The sequence below is a fragment of the Coenobita brevimanus genome, chromosome 115, assembly GCF_032717465.1.
Source record: "Coenobita brevimanus isolate Jiangsu-jjx chromosome 115, ASM3271746v2, whole genome shotgun sequence".
NCBI classification, from domain to species: domain Eukaryota; kingdom Metazoa; phylum Arthropoda; class Malacostraca; order Decapoda; family Coenobitidae; genus Coenobita; species Coenobita brevimanus.
The window spans coordinates 3255129-3267500 of record NC_137068.1 but is presented as its reverse complement, the minus strand read 5'-3'; the positions used below and the strand labels follow the sequence as shown (position 1 = coordinate 3267500).

General features: G+C 41.5%; 1 protein-coding gene across 1 annotated transcript in view; it reads right to left on the bottom strand.

The window, feature by feature from the left end:
• LOC145418611 (putative glutamate receptor) overlaps positions 1-9816 on the bottom strand; it is a 31739-nt gene extending 21923 nt beyond the window's left edge. Inside the window, exons 1-4 of the mRNA XM_080286978.1 lie at positions 9666-9816; positions 4710-4894; positions 4447-4497; positions 1330-1436 (exon numbers count right to left, since the gene is read on the bottom strand). Of these exons, the coding sequence (XP_080143104.1) occupies positions 1330-1436; positions 4447-4497; positions 4710-4894; positions 9666-9816 (494 nt within the window). The remainder of the gene's footprint in view (positions 1-1329; positions 1437-4446; positions 4498-4709; positions 4895-9665) is intronic.
• Between the last annotated feature and the right edge of the window lie 2556 nt (positions 9817-12372).

Genomic DNA, 12372 nt, shown 5'->3' with positions numbered 1-12372 from the left:
TTATTTAGTTACAACACACACACACACACACACACACACACACACAGGATTTGTTTATTTAGTTACAACACACACACACACACACACACACACAGGATTTGTTTATTTAGTTACAACACACACACACACACACACACACACACACACACACACACACACACACACACACACACACACACACACACACACACACACATGAGTATGCCAAGTCCGTCCATAGAACTTACTCTTAATCACTTCACTGATCAACGCGCATGTTGATATACCGTATAGGAGGTCTGCCCAGAAAGGATCCGACTTTAGGCTAAAAAGAAAAATAAATAGCTAAACTGTTGAGCTAAGACACTAATCCCCCTCAAAGTAGGCCTCCTCTGACCTGCCACACACAGCCCAGCATTTTTTCGACTGCCTGATACATTTTTCAAAAGTCACCTTTCGGTATCTGCAGGTGCTTCTTCGCATTTGTTATGGTCTCTTCTCTTGGATGAACATTGCTCATGACATGTTGGAGTGTGCAGATCGCAGTCCAAACTTTCTGAAGACTGTTAGCACTGGATGTGAGACTTGGGTGTACATGTATGACCCAGAAACCATAGCACATCTGTCGCACTGGAAGCATGTGAGGCCGCTTCAGCCAAAAAAAGCATGACAGGTCCGCAGCAAGGTGAAATGCACTCACATGTTGACAGTTCTTTTCAACTACCGTGGTGTTGTGCATCACGAATATGCACCAGAAGGTCAGACTGTCAGCAAACATTACTACCTCAGTCTTTGTGACTCATCGCAGCGGAAGAGACCAGACCTTTGGAAAATGGCAAGTTGGAAGTTGCACCATGACATCGTCCCTGCCCATTCTTCTCAATTGATTCATGAATTTTTGGCCAAGCACAACACCTCGTAGGTCCAGCAGGCTCCCTGCTCACCAGACATGGCTCTGTGTGACTTTTGGTTATTCCCCAAGCTCAAAACTCCACTGAAGGGTTCCCGATTTGAGACGAGAAAAGAGATCATGAATGCGACGAAGCACCTGCAGGAGGTACTGAAAACCGACATGTGAAAAATGTTTCAGGTAGTGTAAAGAACACTGGACTACGTGTGTCAAGTCAGAAGGGGCCTACTTTGAGGGGGATTAGTGTCCTAGCTCAACAGGTTAGCTATTTATTTTCTTAGCCTGAGGTCGGATACTTTCTGGACAGACCTCGTATTTCTGTATTTTATTTTATTTCTAGGTGCAACGGTTCTCCTTTTCCATTTTTTTTTTTTTTATACTTCAGGGCTTCAGCTTTGATATCTAATCTGTGAGAGAAAGACAAGGATAGCATTGCGTACGTGAAGTTGGTGATTTCCTGGAGGTAGGTGAGGATGCCCCCGAATATTCCGTCCACTGTAACTTCGCTTGTTCCCACTTGGGGCCTAAGAACGGTGTGTGGAGAGGCCTGTAGGGAGGGATGTTAATGTTAAGCTGTAGTCCTGAATCATCTATATTTCTATCATCTTAACTTGGCTCAGAATTTCGTCATGTATCTGATTTTTGTACTTCAGTGGTGGGAAGATTACTACGGCTCTACATCCTTTCCATAGCACTTCTTCGTGACTAGCATCATATCCTAGTGTTAATCTATTCTCACAACTCAGTATTCAAGGTGGAGAGATTGATGCTTTTAAACTTGGAGTAAAAGGAGAGCATTATAGGGTACTTTCACTACATTAGGATTTGCTACTACTACTACTACTACTACTACTATTATTACTACTACTACTATGGAACTGCTGATACTACTACTACTACTACTACTACTACTACTACTACTATGGAACTACTACTACTACTACTACTACTACTGTTACTACTACTACTACTATTATTATTATTATTGTTATGATGATGATGATGATGATGATGATTATTATGAGAGAGAGAGAGAGAGAGAGTTACCCCCACTCTCATATCTTATTCCTTTGTCAGACGCACAGTAACAGTTGTAAAATCGATCTAATGACAGTGTGTGGTGGGATTCATTGTTTTCACGTGTCTTGTGTTGCTTCTTGACCCTGGTTCGTCTTGTTGAGCAGGCCTGTCGACCACATGTAAATAACTGCTTCTATGGGGCCGTCCTGCAGGTATAGTACAGTACATAGCCTAAACCGTGTAGGGATCCGACGCCACCTTATGGTAGACAGCGCCTCACTAGGGTCGAACCAGAGCCCTTCCCACGGCGAGGTGTAGGGAAATATGGGGTGGTTTGGCTCCCTGGTGGACGCCGCAGATGTCCTAGGATCCACAGCTCCACCACGCGTAGGCTCCTCGTCAATGCCATGAGTCATATATGTAAAGTCAGTGAAGGAGGGGAATTATCTCCATGTGTAGCCTATTTATAAAGCTTCATTGCCTGTCTCTTATGTTGCAGAGAAATTGTGACTGTTATCTAGGAATTGTGTGTAGTTAGAGGTAGTTAATAGCTCAGTTAATGGTGCAATTGGAGTGTAGTTAGAAAAAATCACGGCTGTAGTTCCGGGGAAGGCGTGTATGTAAAGTGGTAAACGAAAAAAATTGCTTAGTTGCGGTACCGTACGTTCTCTTTAGTGTGCCCTGTAACCCATAGTCGTTTTCTTTGGTGTTTACGTTTTCGTGGGTAGAGTCGTTACTGAGTAGGGACACAAATGCCTGGAAACAGTGCCAGATAGTTAGATAGGTAGACAGATAGATAGATACGGAAGGATTTGTGAGAGATGTTATTTTAAATATTCCGTGAATTGCATATGACACATCCGTTTTATTTAATGAGAGAGAGAGAGCGAGAGAGAGAGAGAGAGAGAGAGATGGTAATTATGATGGTGATTATGACGATAATAATCAAGCTGATATTGTTGTAATGATGATGATGATTACAACACTGACTAATAAAAACAATATTGATGGTATTTTTGACAGTGATAATGATGATGATGATGAAGCTGTTGATAATGATGATGATAATACCTTAACCAATAACCCCATAAGCCTACGATAATGATAACTAGCGATAACAATAACTGATAACGAAGGGATAACTCACATTGATAGTGGAGCATCGAAGGTGAAGGCCAGTGAGGTTGTAGCGACGAAGAAGAGGGTCACTCACCACCCCCAGCATGATCCCGAATTTCACCCGTCTCTCCTCCACCCTCACCCCCATCTCCTCCCCCGTGGGCCAGGAGGGGGAGAAGGGGTCAGGGGAGGTGGGGGAGGGGTCAGGGGGGATAGGGGGGGCTGATAAGGGGGTCCAGTAGCCAGATATAAGGACCCTCTTGGCCAAATCGGGGTCCACTTGGTACACATGCCACAGGGTCACCTTTGGATGTGCTTCTTCCCATGTTGCTACTGTTACCTAGGGAGAGGGTGGGTTGGATTAGATTAACCCCTTCACCACGAGTAGATTCTCTCTCTCTCTCTCTCTCTCTCTCTCTCTCTCTCTCTCACACACACACACACACACACACACACACACACACACACACACACACACACACACACGGGGCCACCTTTGGATGTTCTACTTCCCTCATTTCCACAGTTACCATCATCATCATCACCATCATCATCATCATCATCATCATCATCATCATCACCATCATCATCATCACCATCATCATCATCATCATCATCATCATCATCATCATCATCATCATCACCACCACCACCACCACCACCACCACCACCACCACCACCACCACCACCACCACCACCACGCTATCCTAAATCCGTGAGACAAGGAGTATTATTTTCAGTGTTCCAAGAGAAATGTACAATTGATCTAAATAATTCAGTACCCACGTCTTGAAACTGTGGCGGGGCTTAATGAAGAAGAGTAGGATTAATATTTAAGGGGGTTGGAAGGCTTGGAAATTGTCTTTATATGAGTCTTTGTGTTGTCTTGAAATGGTCTTGAGAGAGAGAGAGAGAGAAGTTGCCTATTTCTATCTCTCCACACATCCTACCTTCCTGTGGCACCTACCTACCCTACTTACCCCAGTGTTGAGATGTACTTACCCTACTTACCCTACTGTTGAGATGTACTTACCCTAATGTTTAGTACTTACCGGGTATCCTACTTTCCCCAGTGTTGAGAAGTACCCACACACACACACACACACACACACACACACACACACACACACACACACACACACACACACACACACACACACACACACACACACACACACACACACACACACACACACACACACACACACACACACTGTACCAGGTGCATGTGTGGCCAGCTGTACATACACCTGCTTACACCTACTTATACTTACGCCTACTTACACCTACTTACATCTACTTACGCCTACTTACACCTACTTACGCATATTTACACATCCTACTTCCACCTGTTTATACCTACTTACACCTACTTACGCCTACACTTACTGTACTTACACCTACTTACGCCTACTTACCCTGCTATCGAGAGGGAAGTACACCTGCTCGAGCCATGTGTACAGGTGCTCCTGAGGTAACATCACGAGCCAATTACACCTCACCGACACACCTGAGAACACCTGTGCAGAATTATTATTATTTTTTTTTTTTTACTACTATTATTATTATTATTATTATTATTATTATTATTATTTTATTATTATTATTTTTACTCTAGTACTATTATTATTATTATTATTATTATTATTACTACTACTACTACTACTACTACTACTACTACCCTTGTAAACACTTCAGCCTCCCCTCTCGTGGCCAAGTAAGTAACTAGGAGCGGGTGAGTCGTGCCAGTGCCCTTAGTGAGTTCCGTGCTTCTTAGGGCTTCATTCAGGGGTGCCACGGCGGTGAGGGCGTGGGTGTGGGTGGCCAGGGTCAGGAAGGCTTCACGTACCCAAGGGCTTCCGTCTCCTGCAGAGGGATGGGTAGATAGAGAGATGAATAGATAGATATATAGACGAAGTGAATGATAGGTGGAGTATTGGAGAGATTACATACATACATACATACATACATACATAGACTGAGTGATTGATGGTTAGGTAGATAGATAGTTAGATAGATAGGTAGATAGATAGACACAGAGATGGATAGATAGGTAGATTGATAGATAATAAATACATACATAGACTGAGTGATTGATAGGTGGATGGATGGTTAGGTAGATAGATAGATAGATAGATAGATTGATAGATAGATAGATAGATAGAATTATAATGAGGGTAAAGGGATGATCCAAGCTTATCACTCCTTATCAGAGTTAGAGATGATTATAGTAGTAGTGATAGATAGGGCCAGTAGTGATAGATAGGGAAATTGTAGGTTCTGGTAGGTAGACGTTCTAAAGGGATGATAGGTAGATAAACTGAATTATAGATAGATAGATGATAGATTATAGATAGATATACTTGTGATAATTATAGCAGTAGTGATAGATAGGGTGATAGATAATAGTTGGAATTCTTAGAGATGATAGGTAGATAGACTGAAATATAGATATACAGATTGATAGATAGATAAATATTATAGGTAGATAAACATGTGATAATTATAGCAGTAGTGATAGATAGGATGATAGATAATAGATGGAATTCTTAAAGGGATGATAGGTAGATAGACTGAAATATAGATAGATAGATTGATAGATTGATAGAGTTAAAGATTATAGATAGATAATGTGTGATTATTATAGCAGTAGTGATAGATAGGGTGATAGATAATAGATGGAATTCTTAAAGATGATAGGTAGACTGAAATATAGATAGATAGAGTTAAAGATTATAGAGATAAATTTGTGATAATTATAGAGACTAACTGATAAAGAGCTGTGTTATAATCTGTTAAGGAAGCTCCCTAACACCTTTTCATAAGCGATTTATTTTGCTTATTACACCTAACTCTCCGTGTTACATAATTCATTGTAATATTCCCATGCTCTGAATAAATTAAGTACAAAAGGATACTAACGACCCATATCCGAAAATAAATCGCTAAGGGAAAGGTGTTAGGGAGCCAAAGTGGTATGTAGGGGCACTTAATCACCGTAATTTATGGCGGTAATGATGGTAATGGAAGGGTAATTTAGGAAGAATTGATGTGGGTGTCATGAATGGGGGTATGTGTGAGTGATGGGAGTGTTGTGGATTGATGGGAGGAAGGGGGGAGGAAGGGAGAAGTGAGAACCACCATGTATTCCTGTGTGTGTGTGTGTGTGTGTGTGTGTGTGTGTGTGTGTGTTTGTGTGTGTGTGTGTGTGTGTGTGTGAGAGAGAGAGAGAGAGAGAGAGAGAGACTCATAAATGCTCTCTAAAAATCATGGTTTTGCATACATCTCCACGATTCGTTTTCAGAATGTGGCAATAGGTGTAATATATTGTAGTCACGGAATTCACACACACACACACACACACACACACACACACACACACACACACACACACACACACACACACACACACACACACACACACACACACACACACACGCCCTCCCCTCATCTTTTCTTGTTTGTTACGTAATTTCCTCCCGTTAGTAAATAATAATAAAAAATAATTACACACTGCATATGCTGTTGATAATAAGTATAATTATAATTTGCTAATGACTTCTTCCACCTGTCTCTTAATTAAGCCGGACAGGTAACTTATATCCTTCCACTTGTTTCGTTATTAGGCCATACAGGTGACTAATATCCTTCCACCTGTCTCCTAATTAGGCCAGACAGGTGACTAATATCCTTCCACCTGTCTCCTAATTAGGCCATACAGGTGACTAATATCCTTCCACTTGTCTCTTAATTAGGCCATACAGGTGACTAATATCCTTCCACCTGTCTCCTAATTAGGCCAGACAGGTACCGTAACTAATATCCTTCCACCTGTTAATTAGGCCAGACAGGTGCCTCATATCCTTCCACCTGACTCCTAATGAGGCCATACGGGTAACTAATATCCTTCCACCTGTTAATTAGGCCATACAGGTGGCTAATATCCTTCCACCTGTCTCCTACTTAGGCCAGGCAGGTAGCCTACCTTATATCCTTCCACCTGTCTCCTAATTAGGCCATACAGGTAACAAATATCCTTCCACCTGTTAATTAGGACAGACAGGTACCTAATATCTTTCCACCTGTCTCCTAATTAGGCCATACCTGTGACTAATATCCATCCACCCGTCACCTAATTAGGCCATTCAGGTGACTAATATCCTTCCACCTATCATAATTAGGCCATACCTGTGACTAATATCCTTCCACCTGTCTCCTAATTAGGCCATGCAGGTGCCTTATATCCTTCCACCTGTCTCCTAATTAGGCCATGCAGGTGCCTTATATCCTTCCACCTACTAATTAGGCCATACCTGTGACTAATATCCTTCCACCTGTCTCTTAATTAGGCCATGCAGGTGACTAATATCCTTCCACCTGTCTCCTAATTAGGCCAGACAGGTAACTCATATCCAAAAATTGACAGTGATAAATACATTAAAGAATAAATACTTCCTTCTTCCAATCCATCTTTTACTTCTGTATTGCTCCCTCGTTCTAGCATTCCCTCTCTCTCTCTCTCTCTCTGCCTTTTAGTTTCCCTTTTTGTGTTGCCTCTCTTTTTACCTGATCATGTTGCTCTCTCTCTCTCTCTCTCTCTCTCTCTCTCTCTCTCTCTCTCTCTCTTTTAAATCAGTTAGGAGAGAGAAATCTAGCAATGAAGTGTTAGGAAATTCTGTATCTAACCTTTCTAGCTTAATAATTCACCGCTAAGCAAAATAAATCACCGCCAAGCAATATATATAACTGGTAAGCAAAATAAATCGCCGCTAAACAAAATAAATCGCCGCTAAGCAAAATAAATCACCCGCTAAGCAAAATAAATCACCGCTAAGCAAAATAAATCGCCGCTAAGCAAAGTAAATCACCTGCTAAGCAAAATAAATCACCGCTAAGCAAAATAAATCGCCGCTATGCAAAATAAATCGCCGCTAAGCAAAATAAATCCTAAACAAAATAAATCGCCGCTAAGCATAATAAATCACCGCTATGCAAAATAAATCACCGCAAAGCAAAATAAATCCCCCTAAGCAAAATAAATTGAGCAAAATAAATCGCTGCAAAGCATAATAAATCACCGCTAAGCAAAATAAATCACCGCAAAGCAAAATAAATCCCCCTAAGCAAAATAAATTGAGCAAAATAAATCACCGCTAAGCAAAATAAATCACCGCTAAGCAAAATAAATCACCGCTAAGCAAAATAAATCGCCGCTAAGCAAAATAAATTCTAAGCAAAATAAATCTCCGCTAAGCAAAATAAATCACCGCTAAGCAAAATAAATCACCGCTAAGCAAAATAAATCCTAAACAAAATAAATCGCCGCTATGCAAAATAAATCACCGCAAAGCAAAATAAATCCCCCTAAGCAAAATAAATTGAGCAAAATAAATCGCTGCTAAGCAAAATAAATCACCACTAAGCAAAATAAATCACCACTAAGCAAAATAAATCACCGCTAAGCAAAATAAATCACCACTAAGCAAAATAAATCACCACTAAGCAAAATAAATCACCGCTAAGCAAAATAAATCGCTTAGAGAGAGCTACAAGGAAGTTAAATGACATCCGGGTATTGAAGAGAGTGATTGAGTGATTGCGTTATTGATTTTACTGGCGAGAGAGAGAGAGAGAGAGAGAGAGTCGGAGGGAATGAGAGGGGGATAAGGTGAGGGAAAGGGAGAGAGAGAGAGAGAGAAAGAGAGGGGGGGAAAGAGAAAGAGAGAGAGAGAGGCGGAGGGAATGAGAGGGGGATAAGGTGAGGGAAAGGGGGAGGGAGAGAGAGAGAAAGAAAGGGGGGGAAAGAGAGAGAGAGAGAGAAAGAGAGGGGGAAAGAGAGAGAGAGAAAGAGAAAGAGAGAGAGAGAGGAGGGGGGAGAGAAAAAGAGAGGGGGGAAAGAGAAAGAGAGAGAGAGAGAGAGAGAGAGTGAGTGAGGGGGGAGAGAAAAAGGGAGGGGGGGGAAAGAGAAAGAGAGGGGGAGAATGAGAAAGAGAGAGAGAGAGAGAAATGGTGATCATGGCAAATAATAATTAGTTACGGTATACCTACAGAAATACGGCATTGGATGGAAAACTTAAGCTCCCTAACACGTCTTCCTTAGCGATTTATTTTTGGATATGGTTGGTTAATATCCCTTTATACGCTATGTATGCAGAGTTTGGCGATACTGGAAGGATTTATATAACACAGAATAGGACAGGTGTAACAAGCAATAGGATAGTGAGGTGTAATAGCATAAATCGCTTAGGAAAAGGTGTTAGGGAACTTCCTTAACCTTTACCTTCATTAAAAATAAACAAGGAATAGGACAGTGAGGTGTAATAAGCAAAATAAATCGCTTAAGAAAAGGTGTTACGGAGCTTCCTTAACCCTTACCCACATCACTAATAAACAATGAACATGACAACAAGACGTAATAAGCAAAACAAATCGCTTAGGAAAAAGTGTTAGGGAGCTTTCTTAACCCTTAGCTTCATCAAGAATAAACACGGAATAGGACAGTGAGGTGTAACAAGCAAAACAAATCGCTTAAGAAAAGATGTTGGGGAGCTTAATAAACAAGGAACAGGACAGTGAGGCGTAATAAGCAAAACAAATCGCCTAGGAAAAGGTGTTAGGGAGCTCTCTTAACCCTTACCTGCGTCAAGTATAAACACTCTCGGGTGTCTGTAGAAGATGACGTAATCGGTGACGAGAAGCGAGGTCAGGTTATGTTTCCAGGTCATGGCACGGACACTTAAGACGCCCAGAAGGAGACACCGAAGAAGGGCTGACGGAGGATCGAACATCACTCCTTCAAGACAAATTTTCGTAACACCTGTTGATTATATTTACCTGGGATTTGGTTTCGTCTTTCGTGTCTTTTATTTTCTGGAAGGTATGGGGTTGAAGGGGGTGTGGTTATTTCGTTCATCTCTCTCTCTCTCTCTCTCTCTCTCTCTCTCTCTCTCTCTCTCTCTCTCACAGCCTACCTGCCCACCTGTTTATCTATTTATTTTCCTATCTACTGTTCCTCTGTCTGTCTGTCTGTCAGTCTGTCTGTCTGTCTGTCTGTCTGTCTCTCTCTCTCTCTCTCTCTCTCTCTCTCTCTCTCTCTCTCTCTCTCTCTCTCTCTCTCTCTCTCTCTCTCTCGTCTTTATTTTCCGTAAAGTTTCGAGTCATACACAACCCATCGTCAAAACCCACCCTACCCCCTTCCACCTCACTCACACACTCTCCTAGTTAGTCTCTCACTCTCCACCTTCTCCACATGACCAAACCACCTCAGTGTATTGCTCCTAACTCTCTCTGTCTCATCCCCTGTTAGAATATAGCTAAGTAAAGTGTGCTACTGCGTGTTAGATAGGATTATTGATTACCACTAGACAGCAGTGTTGTAGTTGGCGTGATATGCACGTGACTAATGTAAACACGTCATTTGTGAGATTTTTTTTCCTTTGTGTGTGTGGGTGTGTGAAGGGTTTGAAGCATGTGTTGGCCCCCCCCCACCCCATTACGTCATTCATGCTGTGTGCTTAATGCTGTTGCCTGGCGATTTATTTATTTATTTATTGCACACGCCAACGAACTTGGAGAAGGTTATGTATTCACCACTGTTTGTCTGTCAGTTTGTCCACACGATATCTCCAAAATTTCTCGATGAATATGAATGAAATTTGGTAGAAGGTTGGGCCATGGGTCAAGAAACAGTTTATTAAATTTGGGCGCGAATCCGGATCCTGTGTACCGTATAATATCTCCAGAAGTTCTCATTGAATGTTAAGAAAGTTTCGTGGAAGAGTGGGCCATGGGTCAAGGAACAATTGATTAAATTTGGGGGCGGATCTGAATCCTATGTATATATTCCACACAATATCTCCACAGATTTGGATCCATTTTAGTGGCACTGGCATTGGCGGAGGTATGCGCCCTCTGAGTACTTTCTAGTTTATTTTGTTGCGTTAGATGCTTCTGTGTTGGTGTAGGGGGTCTGAAGTGTATATGTAATCCCAGCAATATTAGCGAAGGGGAAGAGAGGTGAAGGTAGGAAGAGGAGGAAGGAGGAGAGGGGAGAGTGGGAAGCAAGCGAGCACAAACACCAGCAGCAGCAACAGTGGCCACAGCTTTTATCACGCCTGGTCGAGTGGTATCAGTGCATGACTTCTAGCTAAGAGGTCCGGGGTTCGATTCCCAGTCAGGAGCGTACAAGTAGATATAGGCCGAGAGAGAGAGAGAGAGAGAGAGAGAAGACCTGAATATAAAGTTGTGGTTGCATAAAATTCTGCCATAGCTGTGAGGTAGGAATGAGTCTCCTTGGTTACTAGTCAAATCAACCTTCCAATCTAACTGCACTTGGCTGAAAGAGGTTAGGGAATGAGTCTCCTTGGTTACTAGTCAAATCAACCCTCCAATCTAACTACACTGAAAGAGGTTAGGGAATGAGTCTCCTTGGTTACTAGTCAAATCAACCCTCCAATCTAACTACACTTGGCTGAAAGAGGTTAGGGAATGAGTCTCCTTGGTTACTAGTTAAATCAACCCTTCAATCTAACTACACTAAAAGACGTTAGGGAATGAGTCTCCTTGGTTACTAGTCAAATTAACCCTCCAATCTAACCACCAAAAGAGGTTAGGGAAATAGTCTCCTTGGTTACTAGTCAAATCAACCCTTCAATCTAACCACACCTCTAAAAGGGTTTAGGAATGAGTCTCCTTGGTTACTAGTCAAATCAAACCTCTAGTCCAGTGGTTCCCAAACTTTTTCTGGTCGTTACCCACTTTTCATACATGATCCTTGTCCATGGCCCCCCTTCCCCAACCATAACCCATGACTACAGTGACTGTCTACACTACAGTCCTGCACTCATTTCATTCATTCATTGCCAGACGCCATGTATCCCAAACGGGGTGGCTAAGGGCTTAGAGTTAATTGTTTTACAGGGAGGGGCACTAATCCTCCACCAACCCCACTTGACACGTAGGGACTCATGTCCATATAAAAATCACTCTAGCAAATCCTGTAATTTTATTGATTCCATTTGTTATTTTCTCTTTTGTTAAGTATTAATAAAGAAATGTGTATTTTGTCTTAGAGCTGAATCTTATATATATATATATATATATATATATATAATTATTGAAATGGTACTAAAGGAATAATAAAATGCACATTAAAAAAATCCATACTTAGAGTAATTAAAAATTGCATTATTGCGAAAAGCTGATTCAGCAATAAAAAAAAATTCACTGGATTGAAAAAGTGTATTAATCCCACGCAATTTGATCTGATCTTTGAATCTTACAAATCTGATAACTTTATAATTCTGAAATGATATGCTATCATAGTGAGTCATAATTATCTGCCA